At 53.1% G+C, this 19,135-nt stretch overlaps 10 protein-coding genes across 10 annotated transcripts; 4 read left to right on the plus strand and 6 right to left on the minus strand.

Moving 5' to 3' along the window:
* Positions 1 to 59: 59 nt before the first annotated feature.
* On the minus strand, positions 60 to 3,197 carry AKAW2_80592A (sulfite reductase subunit alpha; the record flags this gene model as incomplete). Its single annotated transcript, XM_041681629.1, has 1 exon — positions 60 to 3,197. The coding sequence occupies one exon, from the start codon at positions 3,195 to 3,197 to the stop codon at positions 60 to 62; it is 3,138 nt and encodes a 1,045-aa protein (XP_041548553.1).
* Positions 3,198 to 3,626: 429 nt separating this feature from the next.
* FMP52 (uncharacterized protein) lies at positions 3,627 to 4,458 on the plus strand (the record flags this gene model as incomplete). The annotated part of the gene is made up of 2 exons (XM_041681630.1): positions 3,627 to 3,665; positions 3,796 to 4,458. The coding sequence occupies 2 exons, from the start codon at positions 3,627 to 3,629 to the stop codon at positions 4,456 to 4,458; spliced, it is 702 nt and encodes a 233-aa protein (XP_041548554.1).
* Positions 4,459 to 4,758: 300 nt separating this feature from the next.
* On the minus strand, positions 4,759 to 5,226 carry AKAW2_80594A (uncharacterized protein; the record flags this gene model as incomplete). Its single annotated transcript, XM_041681631.1, has 1 exon — positions 4,759 to 5,226. One exon carries the CDS (start codon positions 5,224 to 5,226, stop codon positions 4,759 to 4,761), a length of 468 nt encoding a protein of 155 aa, XP_041548555.1.
* A 2,891-nt stretch (positions 5,227 to 8,117) lies between these two features.
* Positions 8,118 to 8,441, minus strand: AKAW2_80595A (uncharacterized protein; the record flags this gene model as incomplete). Its single annotated transcript, XM_041681632.1, has 1 exon — positions 8,118 to 8,441. One exon carries the CDS (start codon positions 8,439 to 8,441, stop codon positions 8,118 to 8,120), a length of 324 nt encoding a protein of 107 aa, XP_041548556.1.
* Positions 8,442 to 9,174: 733 nt separating this feature from the next.
* Positions 9,175 to 9,393, plus strand: AKAW2_80596S (uncharacterized protein; the record flags this gene model as incomplete). The annotated part of the gene is made up of 1 exon (XM_041681634.1): positions 9,175 to 9,393. The coding sequence occupies one exon, from the start codon at positions 9,175 to 9,177 to the stop codon at positions 9,391 to 9,393; it is 219 nt and encodes a 72-aa protein (XP_041548557.1).
* A 259-nt stretch (positions 9,394 to 9,652) lies between these two features.
* AKAW2_80597A (uncharacterized protein) lies at positions 9,653 to 9,838 on the minus strand (the record flags this gene model as incomplete). Its single annotated transcript, XM_041681635.1, has 1 exon — positions 9,653 to 9,838. One exon carries the CDS (start codon positions 9,836 to 9,838, stop codon positions 9,653 to 9,655), a length of 186 nt encoding a protein of 61 aa, XP_041548558.1.
* A 1,157-nt stretch (positions 9,839 to 10,995) lies between these two features.
* On the minus strand, positions 10,996 to 11,766 carry pre9 (proteasome core particle subunit alpha 3; the record flags this gene model as incomplete). Its single annotated transcript, XM_041681636.1, has 3 exons — positions 10,996 to 11,425; positions 11,491 to 11,675; positions 11,743 to 11,766. 3 exons carry the CDS (start codon positions 11,764 to 11,766, stop codon positions 10,996 to 10,998), a joined length of 639 nt encoding a protein of 212 aa, XP_041548559.1.
* Positions 11,767 to 12,135: 369 nt separating this feature from the next.
* Positions 12,136 to 13,910, plus strand: AKAW2_80599S (FF domain protein; the record flags this gene model as incomplete). Its single annotated transcript, XM_041681637.1, has 2 exons — positions 12,136 to 12,205; positions 12,259 to 13,910. 2 exons carry the CDS (start codon positions 12,136 to 12,138, stop codon positions 13,908 to 13,910), a joined length of 1,722 nt encoding a protein of 573 aa, XP_041548560.1.
* Positions 13,911 to 14,260: 350 nt separating this feature from the next.
* AKAW2_80600A (uncharacterized protein) lies at positions 14,261 to 15,085 on the minus strand (the record flags this gene model as incomplete). The annotated part of the gene is made up of 1 exon (XM_041681638.1): positions 14,261 to 15,085. One exon carries the CDS (start codon positions 15,083 to 15,085, stop codon positions 14,261 to 14,263), a length of 825 nt encoding a protein of 274 aa, XP_041548561.1.
* An 814-nt stretch (positions 15,086 to 15,899) lies between these two features.
* On the plus strand, positions 15,900 to 18,904 carry AKAW2_80601S (putative PHD finger domain protein; the record flags this gene model as incomplete). Its single annotated transcript, XM_041681639.1, has 2 exons — positions 15,900 to 16,853; positions 16,916 to 18,904. 2 exons carry the CDS (start codon positions 15,900 to 15,902, stop codon positions 18,902 to 18,904), a joined length of 2,943 nt encoding a protein of 980 aa, XP_041548562.1.
* Positions 18,905 to 19,135: the final 231 nt, after the last annotated feature.

The following is a 19,135-nucleotide window of genomic DNA, read 5'->3' on the forward strand; positions in this document are numbered from 1 at the left end:
AACGCACGGCGCTAGATATCCCCACTCTTCTATGGTCATAACCTTTTTTCAACCACTCCTTAGTACACTTCAAGGACGTATCTCTCCTCATCCTTCAACTTCTCGATCTCCTTGCGAGAGTCGACCTTCTTGCCCAGGTTCTTGGCCTCAGTGGCGATGGCCTCCTCCAGCACGGCGGTGACATCGGGCACGGGCCATGTGGGACCGCAGAGGTAGAAAGCACCCTCCTCGCGGATGTAGGCCTGGATAATTTCAGGCAGAGTCTGGCGCATGCGATCCTGGATGTAAATCTTCTCAGGCTGGTCACGAGAGAAGGCACGACCCAGGACGGTAATGACACCGGCCTCCTGGTAGGCCTCCCACTCCTCACCGTAGCAGTACTCCTCGCGCTGGTGACGGGAGCCCATATACAGCAAGACGGCACCAATCTCCTTGCCCTGAGCCTTCTCAAGAGCACGGTGCTGGACGAAGGCACGGAAGGGAGCCAGACCAGTACCGAGACCAGCCATGATGAGGGGCTGGGTGGACTTGGGGGGCAGCTTCATCACACTGGACTTGACGCTGACGGTGACGGGGGTACCGGGCTGGAGGCGGCTGAGGTAGCGGGTAGCCAGACCGAAACGGTCACGGCCAGTGGGGTCCGACCAGGTAACCGCAACGATCATAAGAGCAACGGTGGTGGGGGTCACCTTCTGGCAAGAAGCGATGGAGTACTCACGACGCTTCAGGGGACCGACGATACGGATCAGGTCGTGGAAGTCAGGCTTGGCCGAGGGGTACTGGAGCAGAATATCCGCGAAGGTAACGGTATCCACCTCGGAACGGCGCTTGAATTCCACAGCTCCGTCGGGGCCACCGAGGGTAAGAAGATCGGTCTTCTCCTTCTCGTCGTCGGCGAATTCGGCCAGAGCTTCGTAGAAGCGCTTGGGCGGGCGACCGAAGATGTCGACGTTCTGGACAAGGGCCTGGTAGACGGTGCGGTTCTCCAGAACGGCGGGGTCCTCGCGGCTGGGCACCTCGACGACATCGTCGGCGTTCAGGCCATAGAAGGCGATGAAGTCCATGACATCCTTCGGGTCGTTCTCAGCGTGCACGCCCAGGGCTTCACCGATGTCATACTTGAGGCCAGAGTCACCCAAGTCGAACTCGATGTGGAAGATGTTACGATCGTAGGTGACAGGAGTAAGGCGTCTGTTCTCCTTGACGTGGACAGTGAAGGTCTTGGTAGCCGTCTCAGGACGCAGAGCATTCTTGGTGCCGTAGGCCTCCTTGAAAGCGAGACCCTTGGCAGCGGTCTGCCAGTCCTTAAGGTAGGAGGCAGGCTCGGTCTCTTCCTTGTCGAAGGACACGAAGCTGTTGGGGGAAATGTCCTTGGGGAGCTGAGCAACCTGGGCTCCCTCCTCGGGAGTCTTCCAGGCCTCGGGAACCTCGATCTGGCGGAGAACCTTCTCAAGTTCCTTGCTAACATTCTCCAGGGCCTCGGCATTACCGCCAATAGAAGCCAGCTTCTTGATGCCCACGCTCTCCTGAGAAGGCAGAGCCACACGCAAGAAAGCAACCTGAAGGACCGAGGACTCAGAGGCGGTCTCACCGGCAACAGATGGGTCGACGAAGTAAAGGGAGATGCCCCGCTCAGCGACAGCCTGGCGGAAAGCAACGGGCAGTTTCTTCTCGAGCTCATCGTCCTTCACGCCAGGGGCGTTCACGATGACCTTGCCGTTGTCCTTGACAGATGCGGCAATGTCGACGTCGCCAAGCAGCTTGACGTCTCCAACATAGGCAGTGTCGGCAGCAGTGATGGAGTAGGGGGCATCGACAATCTTGGAGCTCTTACGGATGTCAACACGGACGACACCTCCCTGGACGAGGTTATCGTGGACCTTGTTGGTGGTGACATTGCTTGCTGAGTCGGCAGCCAAGGCCTGGGAAAGAGTCGTGGCGACGTCGCCACCAACGGAGGTGTCAACATCCCAGAAAGTGTACTCCTGGACGGTGGCAGGGTCGAGCAACTGCAGGGGCTCGGACTCAGCACCAGCCTGGACAATAGGCTTCTCATGAACCAACTGGAAAGCGGCAGCGGTGTTGATCAGATCCCAGCGCTGAGAGCGGGCGTACTTGATATCAATGCAAGCCGGGGTCTGCTCCCGATCGGTGGCGAAAGTCAAAGCAGCAAGGACATCCTCGTACAGAGCAGAGCGAACACCCTGCTCCTGCACAGCCTGTTCGTCAGAGACCTGGCCAAGTACACCAACGGTCTTGACCGACTTGGGCAGAACGCGCAGGAATTCCTCCTCCACGAAAGGACGGTAGACACGGACGTTGATTACTCCAACGCGAACACCGTCCTTAGCCAAAGAGCGGGCAATCTGAGCAGTGAGGGATGCCTCGACGGTACCGAAAGCAACCAGAACGGAGACGGGCTCAGCGTGGCCGTGGTACTCAAAGAGGCCATAGTCGGTTCCGAGCTCACCGTTCAGGGACTGGAGGAGCTCGAGGAGCTTGCCCTGAGTGTCGAGGTGACGACTGCGGGAGTCTTCGAGGGTCTTGCGGACGGCCTCGTAAGTGCGAGAGAGACCAGCCTGGTCGAGGACATCAATGACGCGGGTCTCTTCCCGGCCGACGCGGACACCGTCATAGATGTGGACGGAGGGCAGAACCGAGGACAGAAGGGTGGTGAGCAGAGCCATGTGCTGAGACTCATGAACAGAGGCACTCGACACCAGACCCAGGCCAAGCTCTTCGGCAAGGGAGAGGGCGGAGGCATAGTCGGAGACAAGGCCGTCCTCACCGGCATAGTCGACAGCGGCGACATGGGCAGCAACGGGGCTAGCAACGGAGTACAGGAGAGACAGCTGCTCCAGTGCGGCACGCATATAAGGGAGAGTGGCCGAGGAAGCAACAATACCCTGAGGGATGTGGCGCTTCTTCAAGTCGAAGTCCTGGGAGAAGATGTAACCGAGGGCAATGTTACCGGCACCCTGGCGGGTCTCCATGGCCTTGATCTCAGGAGACTCGCCATTGGCGTTGATCTCCTGCTTGGAGGACCATTCCCGGAGAGCAGCATCCAAGTCGAAGGACTCCGGAGAGTAAGAGAAGATCTTGTCGCTCAAGACATAAGCGACTTGCTGGATGAGGGTCTGGGCAGTGACATAAGTCGGACCGCCGAGGGTCGACAAGGCTGGAGAAGAGGAGCCCATGGCGGGGGATTCTTGTCTGAAGATGGGGGAATCAGCCAGCCGATACCACCAGGATGAAGACAAGAAAGACAAGAGGAGAGGAATCAGCAGCGCCGGATTGGGAGGGGCGATGGGGGGATAAAAAGCCCGTCGCCGCCGCCGCTCTATAGAAAATCCCAGGGGATCTTACCCCATCCGGCTAGTGGCAATCACGCAATTTCTTATCGATAGATCCTGGAGGCGGGATCCGGTGGCAGAATATCTCCGCTTTCGGCCTTCCCCGCATTAGTCAGTGACTGTAGTCCTGAGGCATCAGCCATCTGGACCCGCCGATAAGTGGTGATTACTCATCCACGATAAGTCGGTGGAAAACGTCATCTCATCTTCCTTACATGTAGTTATCCCTTCCTGCACCAATCCAGTTTGGTATATAACAGCTGCTAGTCTAACATGGCCAACGTCGCACTGCTCGGCTGCACCGGCATGGTGGTAAGCAACTCATTCTACATCTACCTTAATCAAAACTAGCCCGTTCAGCACAAGTCAAACCTACCCTTCAAATCCGCTACGTAGTCCCCGGCAAAAAGCAAAATCATCTATCTAATATACTTATTTACAGGGGAGCCACATCCTCACCCACCTCCTGGGAAACTCCGCTGTGGCACGCATTGACACTATCTCCCGTCGCACCCCTCAACCCGCCACTGCCGCGCCCCAAGAAAAGCTCACCACCTTCGTGTCCGACGACTCCTCCAAGTGGGCTTCGCAGCTCTCCTCTCTGACCCCAACGCCAGACATCTTCATCTCCGCATTTGGAACCACCCGCGGCGCAGCTGGTGGCTTCGAGAACCAATACAAGATCGAACATGGTCTGAATGTTGAGCTGGCCCGTGCGGCGCGCGATGCCGGCACCAAGGTGTACGTGCTGATCTCGTCGACCGGCGCTGACAAGAACTCATCCTTTGGATATCCCCGGATGAAGGGCGAGATTGAGGAAGAGGTGAAGGCGATGGGATTTGAGAGGACAGTCATCTTGCGCCCTGGACTCATCTCCGGGGAGAGGCAGGAGAGTAGGCCTGCTGAGGCGGTGATGCGGGGCTTTGCGGGTCTTGTTGGCAAGATTCATTCCGGATTGAAGGATGGATGGGCGCAGGATGCGGATGTTATTGCGAAGGCGGCGGTTAATGCGGGAGTTAAGGCTTTGAATGGCGAGGTTCCGGCTGGGAGTGAGAAGGTGTGGGTGATGTACGGGAAGGATATTATTCAGTATGGGAAGGAGTAGTAGCCTGTTTAAGAAGGGTTATTGTACTATGAACTATTTATATATGCTATCCACAGTGCTTTATGAGGTAATTTTTGGTTCAAATGTCCTCTATTTCAGCAACTAATGAAGTAACAATACTACTAACACCAATTACTCTCTCAAGCCTGCGAAATATATATATATATCCCACTAAAGACCAAACAAGCTTCTTATTATATCCAGTACCATACCATACACAACCCAACCCAACAAACAAGCACTTTCACACACGAGACAATTTAAAAACTAAATGCAAAGTCTATACAACACCTCAATCCTTTAATACTTCCTATTCCCACCCCTCACCTCACGATTCTTCTTCGTCCACCCCCTCGAGCTCGGCCCCTCCTTCTCAGCATTATGATCGGGACCTCCCTCCTGCGGCGGCCTCGCATGACTGACTTCTGAGTTCCCAGGACTCATATCCAACGGGTTACTCACTTTACCCTGCTGCTCAGACTCCTTCTGCGCCTGCTCAACCTGGCCTTCGGGTGATGTGTTACTAGGGTCAAAGGCTGCGTCGTGGCCCGCGACTTCGCTGTCCGTGCCGGTGTAGGAGCTCTCAGATCGCTGAGGATCGAGGACGTTGCGGTCTCCGGATTGCGTTTCGCTCTTTTGCTGGTGGGTTGTGCGCAGCGGTGCGATGGTGCGGAAGGTGCGGGTGGCGGGTTGGAAGGTTCGAATTCGGGTTTGAGCTTGGGTGGTGCGTTGGGCCAGGCGGCCGATTGGGGTGATGCGGTTGAGCATGGTGGTGTGTAGGTTGGTGGAATTGTTTTTGGTTTGAGAGGATTGGAGTGGAATGTGTTTCAAATGTTGGGTCTAATGGTGATGGCGTAGTAGTAGTGGTGGCGGATGTATATAGTTCTGGGAGCAATGGTTAGCCGGTGATTAGATGGGCTTTGGGGAATTGCGTTAAATGTCTTCGCGTACATGTTTGAGAGTAGTATTCTGAAAATAAATTCTAGGAGAAGTGATATTGAAGAGGAATACTTGGGGGTGGTGTTGGAACTCTTAGAGGGAACTTGGCTGGACTACTATCATCTTGACGTCATCTACATTGCCCGGGTGCATGCGGCCACGTGATCACCGATGTATATCCGGATGTATACCTACTGTTCACAAGGAAAGGGCTCTGATTTACGAGGGCAAAAAAAGACGATAAGCGACAGGGTCCTTCCAGATAGTCTGGTGAAAGAGAAACGCGTCTCAATGTATGGATAATGTGAACTACAGGGGAAAATGGCATCAGCCCATCACCTACCACCTGGGGAACGTTTCTAGACTAGCGGCGTGATCGCCTCGCCTCAAAGACATGGAGCAAGGCAGAATTCATGTTCCCTCCTCTCCGATCGTAGGCAGCCTTCCTGGTAAAAGTGGATGCCTTGTGCTTCTCCTCGTGCCGGGAAGAAGTACGGTGCTGTACTCATCAGGTCGCCACAACCGGGAAAAGCAAAATGAATAAAGTCTGTCCATCGGAGTGATAGACTTGACACGTCAATCATGCTACACGCGGATGCCGCCTCAATTAAGCCCAGACTATGGAAATGCGATGGCACAGTCTCCGTGCATTCGGTAAATACCGCCTGACGCAAGACTCCAGTATGTAATCAGCATGATCATGCAAACATCCCGGGCTAATTGAAGTTGCCTCATGGTTCAGGCTTCTGTGCTGGACGTTGATAATCCCCAAGGCGGGGATGTTTATGGGCTGGGTCATGGCCTCACGCATAAAGATCATACCCGATTGGGAAACACAGGGAGCTTACGCCGGTCGAGGCGGATCGATGGACAGGATGAAGAGCACTGGGTCAAAGCCACAAACCGACTTGTGCAACATGCAAGGCTGAATGCCTCAGACTTGAGGCCGCAGAGGAATAATTGCAGGTGCCAACGTGCAGATGCGAGGACCCGCTATGATTCTTCCCTGCTCAAGTCAATCGGACTTGTCTAGTCTAGGCGTTTTGCGGGCTAGAAAGCAATGACAGGGGTCCTCTTTAGCTGCATATATCTCCCGTCCAGCTGAGCCACTTCATTGGCTACAGCGTGCTGAGACCGTCGAATATGCTTTCATCCACTGACCAATCCAAACTCGTAAGCCGGAAACAGAGGGAAACGCTTCCTTACCTTAAATTTTCGAAAGGTCGTTTGACATATTCCATTTGTTGACTGCAAGAAAAACATGTATGCGTAGATGCGCAGAGGGCTGCGGTCACGTTACAGTCACGGGATTGAAAAATCCCAGTATTTCGGTGCAATTATGTGGGTCACAAAATCCAATTTCAACGTCGTGGATAGATCACTCGGCTTCAGAGTAGAAAAAACGTAGAGTTTCCGGACAGTTGCAGCCCAAAAGAAACTCACAAACATCAGGTGTAAATCGAAAATCCTGGCAGGTTGGGCAAGGACGATTTACCGGAACTATCGAGCCAAATCCTGGTTACGGAAGTACAATTGCCACAGGCAAGGCTGGACTAGAAACATCCGAAGTAAGACAGCTCGCAAGAGAAGGCAGATGGGTGGCAAATCGCATCGCGAGTACCGAGATTGAGCAGCTCGTGAGTGGCAGAACAGTTGGTAACCGGTGTTGCCTCCAGGTTGCGGCTGTAAGCCAGAACCGATAGTCGCTGAGTTGGCAACCGACATCATTCCATGCTCAGATTCTCAGCACACAGGGAATCTAGTCAGGTTGACCGACGATCCAATGCTGTGATGGATGTACAGACGCATGAGAGAGTTTCATGCAATCATCTCGAAGGATGTCCGGACAAGCGGAAATTCGGGTACATTGACCCCCTATAGGCCAATGCTGAGGAACTGAAGGCTGCCTTGCTCGAGTTGCTATGGATTCTGTACACCATCTTCTCGTCGAAAAACCCCCTCTTCACCACGAAAGGCCGAAATTTCGAGCACCTCGACCAGACGAAGCGTGCCACGTCAGTCAGTCTCCGAGCTTTAGTGCAGCTGCACGGGTTCGACAGTAGGTGCACCGTACCACAGTCAGTATCTGCCATGGCTGATGTACAGAGCCGACATCCTATCATATTGGCCGAGAAAGGCAGGCAAATGAAGATAAACCCTGCACCCGAGCGGGGACACATGCGGGATTATTCGTCTGCAGATGTGGGAGATCAGCTGAAGAGAATCAGTCCCTAATGGAATATTGAGCTCATCATGCAACTGCATGTCATGTTGACTCCCGAGGTAAAATCCAAGGAAGCAATGGACGCCAATGAAGGGCTTCTAGTGACGCGTCTTTCGCCACTAGATGCAGAAACATCTGGTTGATATCAGCCAGACGGAAACATGCGGAGTACACGAGATGACCATTGGCACGGGGGCCAGAATCCTGTGTGGACCAGTGTTCGGGATACATGGTAGAAGGAACTTGGTAGGGTTGCAACCAGGTGACAGAACCCTGACCCTTTGGGCATACTAGGTGTCAGGTAAAGAGTTGAGAGGGGAAAAAGTAAAAAAAAGTAAAGTCCAACTGGGCAGATGTCTCGGAGTCACCCTGCCCTCGGCCCAAAGTCCGTATCAGAGGTTATGACACTAGGCCAATTCGCGAGCGGACTAATTGGTTGTGAGTGACTAGCCACAAGGTTATGGTGGTAAGGCATCTAACAAACCAGACTAAATGATCATAGCCGTAACCACACTGGTCCTGCAAAGCGAAACTCTGCTTTTTCCATCCACTCAAGACGGGACACTAGGTTTTCTTTCTTGGATGCAGAAGGGGGCAAAAAAGGTTTGGACGGTGAGACGGACGGCCTGACAGCTGGCACAAAATAAAGAAACGGTTTATTTTTCTCATGCAGGAGCTTTGATTCAGTAAGGGTGAGGCATGTCTTCTTCTCGAAGGACGACTCCATACGCAACGGAGACGCAGAAAGGAAGCGGGGATGATCGTTGGAACAACCAAGGCTGCAATGGCAATCCCAGCCAGGAGGACGAAAACCGTCCATATCAAATGAGGGATTTTCGAGGGGTCAACCTGATTCAGGAGAAATGATACCGCCACGACAGCAACACGCCTGCATCTGTGAAGCATCCACTGACTACAACTGACCTGATTAGGAAGGTTGTGGATAACTTGTGTCTCCACAGCTGGAAGACCCCAGCATAGCCAACCGGAAAAGCACTGGATGTGATGTGAAAGTGATAGCAGAATGCCGTAGTCGATAAGCCATCGTATGTTGAGGGGTTGATCGACGGTTGACTGGTAGAGTACGAGAACTGGCTGGGCCGTAACATAGAAGCTTCCTGCGAAACATAAATAGGACCCGGGGCCTACCAGTCGATTGAATCTGGATCATTATCCGTTTCAGACTCAGCTTCTTCAAGAGTTATCGCGAGGTCTAAATCGTTGTTCTTCAGAATAAGGTGTTTCGTTTTAAAACAACCGGTAACCTTCCATAGGCCTCGTGCAAGCTTAGCCTATCAAACCTCTGCAGCGCGGCAGGAGCATTTGGCAGAGCCAATAGAACTCAAAGTAGCGACGTGAAACAACAAACTGTATCAGCAACAAGTGAGTTTGACCAGGGCTTGATCAGTATTTTAGCTGACCATTGAATGATAGGGATGTGTTTCTACAACCAGAAGAGATTTGCATGCGGAGACTGGAGCTGGACAAGTTTCGCTCACCGCTGCAACTATGAGTACCGCACTGGGGAGACATGCGGCATGAGGCTCGTCAGTATGACTGAGTTTGAAACAACACTATGCCGCTTGTGCGAGAAGATCGAAACCAAATACCGGCGGCGAAGCGCCGAGGTGGAACGCTTGAACCGATGGAAACGGGAGGGAAGCACTCTCGTAGCGTCCATGGACCGGTCACAGAAGCTCGTCATGGAGCTCGAAAAAGAAATTCGCCAACTGCAGCGGGAGCGTGACGAGAGAAGAAAGGCACTTTCATGAAAGAAGGATGGGAACTTTTCAGGGGCCATGCGTTGGGCCACTTGCTGTTGCTTTCGTTTGTGCTTAGGATTCCCTCTTTGGTACTGTCTTTCGGTTTCAGACCATATTCCTGTTTGTAAATTCTGTGCCTCACAGGGGCTGTGTCACTTGACACCTTTCTTTTCCTAATATTTCTTTTTTTCCTTTTTGTTTCTGATGATCGAATGGAGGTTGGTTCTTCACGCCAGGCCCATGCAATGGTTGGCCGGGAAAGTGTGAATCAAGCAATCTGCTGTCGAGGATTCATAACATCCAATGAAAAGGTTTCATTTGTGCAAATCTGGTACCTTCGTGCAGCGTTCACGAGGAGGTGTTCCACATCATAAGCGCCCATGTCCTTAACGAGCGGCTCGCCAGACCAAGGTAACCAGACTCCTAGGACAATTGGAGCAGAAGTAGGGGCCATTGTGAGGAGTGGGGTTAGAGTCGGAAAGTCGTCAACCCATATACCATATCAAGTAGGCCAACTGTACGAACTGATTCCTTTTACCATGGTTGTATCATGATTGTTGATAGCAGAGGCTGGCGAGATTGGAAAGGGAGATACGGAGCTGAACATGGAGTTGTGTACCCCGCGTTTAGGCGGACCATCGCACGTGATGGTCTCCTCTCCACACCAAAGCTATTAAGTTACTGATTGCCTTCTGCGGTCTTCAATCTTCTCATTAGAATCCGGAAAGAAAGCTGACACTGATATCTCACTATTGCAAGTCGGTGGGTTTGACTCATCTTTGAGTGATCCTGGGAGTATGCATAGATATTCTCTCCATAACCCCGCGCCTACGATGCTTCCATGACACGGCCGTCAAATTCGCAAGCAGACCGGACAGGTTGACATCGAAACACATTCACAGCCGGTGCATTCGCTTGGTGTTGATGTGGTTGTGTTACAAACGAGATACCAGCTTGGATTCTGGGGATTCTGATATATATGGGGCCTCACGATCTCATTAAAGTTCCGAAACATTCAGCATTTGTTCAAGCGCCCAGGGTGCTGGAGGGCTTGATGACTACGTGGACCATTCATGTCCCAAGATCAGTGATGGCTTTGGGCATTTCCGGTCGACAGACGCGAGTGTAGACCTGCAATGAATTGCCCGATGCTTAATTCGACATCAAGGCTTGCCACGTCACCCGTGGCCGACGTCAGTTGCGCTTCAGATGCAGCTATAGGCCTCACCCGTGCCGTGAGTGATTTGGAGCGACCTGTCATACGAGTGTACATATACGAGACTGTAGAGAATCTACATCGTAAACGTTGGGCAGAAAAGTGCGCGATTATTGCACAGGAAACATGTGGGATTATCTGGTCAAGTAGCAAAGTCGGGTCGTCTTCTCATTTATTTAATCTCGCCAGCCTCGGGCTCGTCATCAACCTTGGCCAGCCCATGTTCTTTCAGAAGGGCATTGATCTCATCAGCATTCCACAGGTGGTGGTAGATCTTGCCTTCCGGCGTCCTTCCCACCGTAGCAAATTCGACTGTAGGGGCCAACGCATTAGCACAGGTCACGGTACCGTGATAGCGTGGTACCCATGTACGGGTAACCACGGACAAGGATCGGTCATGACTTACTCTTCTCACTGCTCAGCTTGGTCGAGTCCATCGTCTTGCTAAGAACCTTAACGGCCATAGCGCAAGCTTCCTTCAGATCGCAGTCCTCCTTGTAATCTTGCTTCAGCAGACTCTGAGCACTAGCATTGTTTGCTCCCACGCTAGTTGCTTTCCAGCCACCGTAGTTACCGCTGGGGTTGCTCTGGTACAGTTGGAACTCCCGGAGAGGGTCGTAGCCGGCATAGATGAACGAAACACCGAAGGGACGGAGACCACCATGCTGGGTGTATCCTTGCTTCAAGTCGCACAGACGACGGACAAGTTGCTCGCAAGGAATTTCTTCGTTGTAGGTAAGAAGATACCGCTGGGCAGCTTGTCGAGCATAGTTGATAAGGATGTTTGCGTCTGCCGTCATACCAGCAACAGCACAGATCATGTTGCTGCCCAAACATTAGATTTCCAGCTCACAAAAAGACCTGCAACGCGATGGGGCTGTGATGCATACTCGTTCAGCGTGTATAGCTTCTCCGCAGATGTGTCCTGCTCCAGTAGCTTGCTGGTGACCTTCTTCTCCGCTGCGAGGACGATTCCATCTTTGGCCAGAATTCCTAGGGCGGTACCGGCATGCGAGATGGCTTCTAACGCATATTCAACCTGGTAGAGTCGACCTTCGGGGGAAAAGATGGTAGTCTGTGGACGGACGTCATCGGGTCAGCTAAAGCTCCCAAGGAACGACGGAATTGGGAATCAGGCATACTCTGGAATCGTATCTCCGTGACATCTTGAAATCGACGTCAACTTGAGTAGATTATGGAAGAATAAGTATTTGTGGAGGAAAGCAGACAGAGGAAAGGGAGGATTGGAGATGAGGAATGAGTGACGGGCGAGCTGTGCAGGAAGGTCGGATGAGCTCCCGCAGAGTGGTGACCAGGCAACTTCGCCCTGGCGCGTCCACCTCTGAGCGTCCGGGCTGACCGTCAGTCCGCCAAGCTCGGACCACCCGAACTCTCATTGCGAAAGCTCTCGGCCTGCGCGATCCCGCTCCGGAAATCTTTCCTTCGCGCCTCAAACTGCAACTGAATGTCTTGTTATACTATTGTCACTTAATTGATACCTTTTCGCGCACTCTCTTGGATCCTCTGTGGCTGCAATGCTCAAATCTACGTATACCCCGCCCCCTCCGTTACCTCCAGGATGGACCGAACATAAAGCTCCTTCAGGTTTGATTACCAGTTACCCGGATTCCTCTTAGAGTCGCTCTAATCCAACCTAGGTCATCTGTATTACTACAACTCGCAGACAAAGCAATCCACATATACGAGGCCCCAGGCCACCCCCGTACAGCCTCCGCCCGCAGCAGCACCAGAACCCTCGAATAAAGCGCCATTCCTAACTCCGGATACACTGCCTCCTTTCTCTTCGACTCCCTATGCCCCTCATGGTTTTGGCCATGGTGCTGCACCACACGGAGCACCGTTCGATAGTCAGCCACGTGGAGGCTTTCGTGGGGGTAGAGGCTACCATGACCGCAAGCCCCGTGGGCCACAGGATAGGCCGAAAACCAAACATGACATTCCTGGCTGCGCGCCATGGGTGCTCGTGAAGACGAAGCTGGGAAGGAGATTTGTCCACAACCCCGAAACAAATGAAAGTTTTTGGAAGATCCCCCCAGAGGTCCTGATAGGGGTTCTTGAATATGATCGCTTGGAGAGAGAGGCAAAAGAAAGGAAGGAGCGGGGCGAGGATATGGAAGTTGTCGCCAAAGAAGAACCGAAAGCTAAGGTGTCCGATCAACCACAGCGGGAAGAAGCAGAAACTGGTGTTGCTCCGGCAGCTGGGGAAGAGAGCGATGAATATGAGGAGGTCGAAGTTACTGACAGCGAGGGTGAGGAAGAGCAACCTTTCAAACGACCGAGAACCGAAGAAGGGGACGAGCAGCAGCCGTTGGAGTTTACGGAAGAGGATATGGAATACCAATTGGCGGCAATGGGAGAAGAATATGGCCTTGACCCTGGCGAATACGGCGAACCCGGAGAAGAAGAATGGGAAGAGGGCGCAGAGGGGCTTCCGCTCACGGAGGAGGATGCTACGGCCTTATTCCGTGATCTTCTTGACGACTATCGCATTAACCCATTCTCCACGTGGGAAAAGATCATCGAAGAAGGCCGAATCATTGATGATACCCGCTACACTGTGCTACCAAACATGAAAACGCGCCGTGAGGTCTGGTCCAACTGGAGTCGTGACCGGATTCAAGAACTTAAAGAACGCAAAGAGAAGGAAGAGAAGAAGGACCCGCGCATCAAGTACCTGGCCTTCCTGCAGGAACACGCCACACCAAAGTTGTATTGGCCCGAGTTCAAGCGCAAATACAAAAAGGAACCCGAGATGAAGGATACGCAAATGTCAGACAAAGATCGAGAGAAGTACTATCGCGATTTGGTTTCTCGACTGAAACAGTCAGAAAGCACGCGAAAGTCTGATCTTTCAGCGCTACTAAAATCTGTGCCACTACACGAACTAAATCGCTCATCTAATCTGGAGGCTCTCCCTCCGTCCATCATCACCGATCTCAGATACATCGCCCTCACGCCTAAAGTGCGGAATCCGCTTATTGAGGCTTACATCTCTACCTTACCTGCTGCTCCAGAAAGCGACATGACCGCCGAGGAAAGAGAAGAGCTAGAACGGAAGAAGGTTGAACGTGACAGACGCGAGAAAGCGCTGGCAGAACGAGAGAAGCAGGTACAAGAGGAAAAAAGAAAGCAAAAGGGCGAGCTTGTTCGCGGTAAACATCTTTTGAGAGAAGGGGAAGCGGAGATCGAGGAGGCTATGAGGATCAACAGGGGTGGACTTCGAAGCTACATAGAAGCCGAAGATCAGTCTTCCAAGGGCCAAGGCGAGAACGCCAGTCAGCAGCCATGAAGAATCAGAAACGGCAGCCTCTGTGATATATAAAGTATACTTATGATTGCAAATGACTGTAAAAATACATTTCCATCCTTTCTGGCTGATCCAGTATACATTCTCTCGCATATAGGAGTTTCATCGTAGATAGTATGTTAAGAGTACAATATGTCGCTGCCCCATCATGAAACACGGGATACCGCCCACGCCGATAAAAAGTGTAATGTGGCCCATTAAGAAAATTAAGAGCAATGGCCTGTGATTTCACATAGCTTATTGGGTATCACTGTAAGTAAGAAAAGTCCGGGACCTCCCTCGTATGAAATGACGCCTGTATTCCCCACACCCGACCCTTAGCCGCGTTAAATTCATTTGAATCTCCAATTGTCCCAGTCATCGTCATAATCATCATCGTCGTCTTCATCGTCTTCATCTTCATTTGCGTCGCCTGCAGGTGGATTTTGTTGGTCCCCTGACGGGCTAGCAGCGGAAGGAGGTTCGTCCATTCTCTGCATTTCTGCATCTTCCATGGTCCTTAATTTCCTCAGCTCTTCACGCTTGTGCTTCAGACGTCTGACGCGCTCTTCTAATTGCTCCATTTCATCGAATTCGTCTTCCATAAATCGCGCTGCATCCTCCCTTTCTCCTTCGACCTCAGCCTCACGGCTTTTCTTGATCGCTTCGGTCTCTTTCTGCTGCTGGGCAGCGAGCTCGTCTGCAGACACTGGCGCTGCTGATATGGTCGCTTCTGCGGCGAGCGCAGCCGGTCGATGCGGCATGCGGGTGGGGGCGACAACTTCGCGCTCGAAAGCGGCCCATTCATCCTCATCGATGGTTTGAGTGGTCGGGGCAGGCGGTTCGGCGGCTACAAGAGACGTATCTGATGGGTGTACATCGGGTTGAGCAGTTGGCTGCTCAAGTGCGATGTCAGATGGCGGCTGCGGTCCGGCGATGTCTTGCTCTGATCCCTCGATCTCCTCCTCCTCCTCGATAGCTCGTGCACTAGGTGGTTGTACGGTATGCGCGGTCGACGGACCAGATGGCACATTTGCCCTCATCCTCTTGCGCCTCAAATCATCTGCTGGGTCTACCTTGCGCTTTTTGGTCACACGGTTCGTTGCGCTGCTCCCTGCCTGGGATGAGCCCTTGCGGGCGGCGAGCTCATTCCGGAGTAATGATCGAACATCTGCCATGGTCTGTACTGAGTAGCGGTGGGATAGTAAAAGATTATAGGTATTGATTTGATTTTAAGATGAGCTCTAAACAACACGTCAACTTTGGAGAGGGGGGAAAGTAGCACGGGCAAGAAGATCGTGAAAAGTAAAAGACAGTCTATGTGGGGATCTGGAGAAGCTTTCGAGGGCGCCGAAAAATAGACGCGACGAGAAGGAGCCGGACTGGCGCCTGCCAAGCCATTCTCCGCGGAGCCGCAGTCACGTGCTCCTGACTCAGCATCCCGATCCAACCGCGACAGCATCTCCTCTCTTCCCACCATCTGTCTTCTTCCATCACCCAGCATCCCCCGCTGCTCGTCGCTGGACGTTCATTCCATCACCAGACACTCCTGCGAGGCGATCCTGCGAAACTTCAATCGTCAGCTCTCGATTCACTCGGGGATAAGCCGCCTCAGGCGCTGCGCAGTCTACACGCGACCCCGCTCACGCCAAGCATTCACGCTGCGCGCGACAGCATTCAAACGAGACTCAGCACCACCCAACCGCTTGGTGTGACACCACCCACCGGCGCCCACGCGTTGTCTCTAGACTAAAAATCGCTGGAAGTGCAAGGACAAAGTAATACCTGCGTGGACCGGGCAAACAAACAAAAAGTGCCACTTTCCAGAGCCTTCCTCTGTGTATTACTTTAGCCCTTCTGATGCCGTAGAACGAGATTTGGGTGGCGTGCGCAATCCTTTTTTTCATCCCTCTATCTCAGACCTTTTACAACCCCCAAAGCTTCGCGCCGTAGAAATTTGAATACCTTGCTATCAGCTTATATACTTCCATCATGGCCGGTAAGCTCTTGTATACCGAAAGTCGTGCGACCATTGTCGGCCTTCCCGATGGGTGGCGACTGGCAGCACACTCCACTTCTCGTCGGGACAGAAAGCTAACTACTAAGCCAGATGAACCACGACGCTCCGGTCGCTCGACCAAGGGCCAGCACAAGAACCTCGACATGATCACCGAAACGCCCGCGAAGAAGTCCAAGGCGAAAGCCCAGCCGAAAGACAAACCTCCCAAACCCTCCGTCGAACCGACGCCTGCTCCCAGCGAAGAAGAAGAAATCATTCGATGCATTTGTGGCGAATATGAAGAGGAGGAAGATGTTGAACGCGACATGATCTGCTGCGATCGATGCTCGGCCTGGCAACACAATGACTGTATGGGTTTGACATACGCGAAGGGGGAAGAACCGGACGAGTACTTCTGTGAGCAATGCAAGCCAGAGAATCACAAAGTTCTTCTTGAAAAGATCGCGCGTGGTGAAAAGCCTTGGGAGGAAGCTGCTGAAAAGAGGCGCAAGGAAGCCGAGGAGAAGAAGGCATCTCGACGCAGAAAGGGCAAGAAGGGCGGCCGAAGAGGCAGACCAAGTGAACCCAAGGCGGCTGAGCCTAAGACAAGCGAATCTAAATCGGTCGAACCTAAGACCAGCGAACCTCCAACGACAGAGCGCAAAACAAGTGAGTCTCAGGCAAGTGAGCGTCAGGCCAGCGAGCGCAAGGCTAGCGAGCCCAAGACAGAGACCAGCACACCTGCGCGCGCTGCAACCTCTTCAACTCCCGCTCCAGCCTCCACTGCTGCCCCTGATGCGCCTGATGCGCCTCCTGCGCCGGCTGCACCAGTTCCTGAAGCCGAGACGCCAGCTCCTGAGAAGAATGGACATGTTCCTGAAACCCAGTCGACAAGCGCCCAAAAGCGCAAATTCGATGAGCACCAAGAGGCCCAAGTGCCTGAACCGGTAAGTTCTCGTTATTTCAGTATCATCGGTAGAGGAGGGTTCTGCTAACACTGACACACCAGGGACCGAAACCGAAGCAGCAGAAGATGTCGCCGCCAGCACCTGCGACGCCTGTGCCAGCTCCCGCTGCCAAACCGGCTCAAGTGAAGGAGGAGCCCAGTGCGCCTTCTTCCCGGAAAAGCTCTGCTGCAGGGACAGCAGTGACTGATAGCTCGAAATCCGCGGACCAGCTTACGCATCCGTCCCGCAAGAGTGTTGCCAAAGCTCTAGTCAAGTTATTTGTAGAGCAGATTACTCAGGCCCAGGAACGAGGATCGTTCCAAATTCCCGAAGGGTCCGGGGTGAAATCGGTGGAGGAATTTGCCCGGCAACTTTCTCTCTCACTCGAGAGCGCTATGTATGAGAATATATGCGGAGGAACTGGGGAGCCCACAGAGCCGTATAGGTCACAATTGCGGACGATCATGTTCAACGTAAAGAAGAACCCTTCTCTACGGGACCGTCTGCTCGTAGGTAGTTTATCTCCCGATGCCCTCTCTAAGATGAGCACCCAAGACATGGCAAGTGAGGAGCTGCAGCAGAAGGATGCCGAAATCAAGCGGGAAGCCGAACGGCAGCACATCATCGTGCAAGAACAAGGGCCTCGCATTAGACGGACCCATAAGGGTGAAGAGTTTATTGAAGATGATAACCACAATGTCGCCAGCGAGCCCGTGTTCTCGACTGCTGCCGCTCGACGCAGTCTGGCTGATCCTGATGGCAGCTCCGCTGGCCAGAGCCCAACCACCCCTGGGCCCCAGGCTCAGACTGATGACACCCGGAAGGCATCGAAATCACAGGATGTTGACACCAAGATGACCGATGGTGTCACCACTCACCAGGACCACTTCCCCGCGCGGGCTCATTCTCCCGGTGGCACCAGCCATGAGCAGGTCTTCCCCGAAGTGTCTGCTCATATCCGTGAGCAGCTGCCAGCAGCCAAGGCTCAGGCTGATGCTGAGATCGATCAACTATTAGGAGACGATGAGCCCGACTCACCCCCCTACTCACCAAAGGACTTCCATGACGAAGGGTCCATCTGGCATGGCAAGGTCGTCATGAATCCGATCACAGAGTTCACTTCCTCCGCGAAGCATGTCGGAGGAGCTGACTTGAGCGGACGCATACCATGGAGTCAGCTTGCTCCACCGACACTGTCCATTGACGGACGGATTGAGATTGCTCTCGCCAGCGAGTACCTTTGCGGTCTACGTTTCAGCTCCTCAACCGATGTGACTGTTATCTCGATCAGCCGCCCTGACTCCCCTAAGGACCGTGCAGGGTTCGACAAGCTATTCAGCTACTTCCAAGACCGTTCGAGATACGGTGTTGTTGGCAAACATCCCTTGCCAGCTGTCAAGGATACCTACCTTATCCCTATTGAAGCAGGCTCCACCAAGAAGCCGGAGTTCATCGAGCTTCTAGAGAACAACGCTCTTGAAGATCCGACACCGGAGCGCGTCATGCTCGTGGTCTTTGCCGTCAAGACTGGCGATTCCAATCCGCCATCCGTGCAGCCTCCTTCGCACTTCCCGAGCCAGGAGCCCGGTGCTTCTGCCAGTCCATTGACCGTGGCAGCGGGGACGCCTCAGCAGGCGCATTTCCTGACTCCTGGACCGCCGCTTGCGTCCCAGTTCACACCCACTCCTGTATCATCTTACGACGGAACGCCTCAAACGCAAATACCCTATGGGCATCAAGCTCAGTCACAACACCAACAACAGCCACCACCAGCAGCTCCACAATTCACCTCCTACCAGCCTCCACAGCCCAATCAACCACCCCTCACCGGGCTCGCCGCCGCAATACAGGTCCTCGGTGCGCAAGCCAATACACCCGCTATTCAGCAACTTCTATCCCATGCCCCGAACGCAGACGCTTCCCAGCTAAGCGTGGTCCGGGATATCCTCCTACGTCGACCAGAAGTCAGCTCGAACTACACGATGTTGATAGAAGAGTTAGCAACGGCGACCAGGACCAACGGACACGGTCCACAGCAGAATGCACGGTAGAGAGACAAATACCAAAAAATAAAAAAGAGAAAAGGGGGAAAAGGGTGTTTCAACACTGCCTACTGTACAGTAACGTCTTTCTTCTCCCATATCTTCGTTTTCCATTTTCTTTCCAGGGTTATCTCCGGGGGCTTGGTGTAATTTCTTTTTTTTCCGCACTGCTATTCCCATGTGCTGGGGTAGGGCTTTTTCTTTCCAAAACGGGTATTTGGGCGACTTTACGGGCTGCTT

This window comes from Aspergillus luchuensis, chromosome 8 (genome assembly GCF_016861625.1).
Source record: "Aspergillus luchuensis IFO 4308 DNA, chromosome 8, nearly complete sequence".
NCBI lineage: Eukaryota > Fungi > Ascomycota > Eurotiomycetes > Eurotiales > Aspergillaceae > Aspergillus > Aspergillus luchuensis.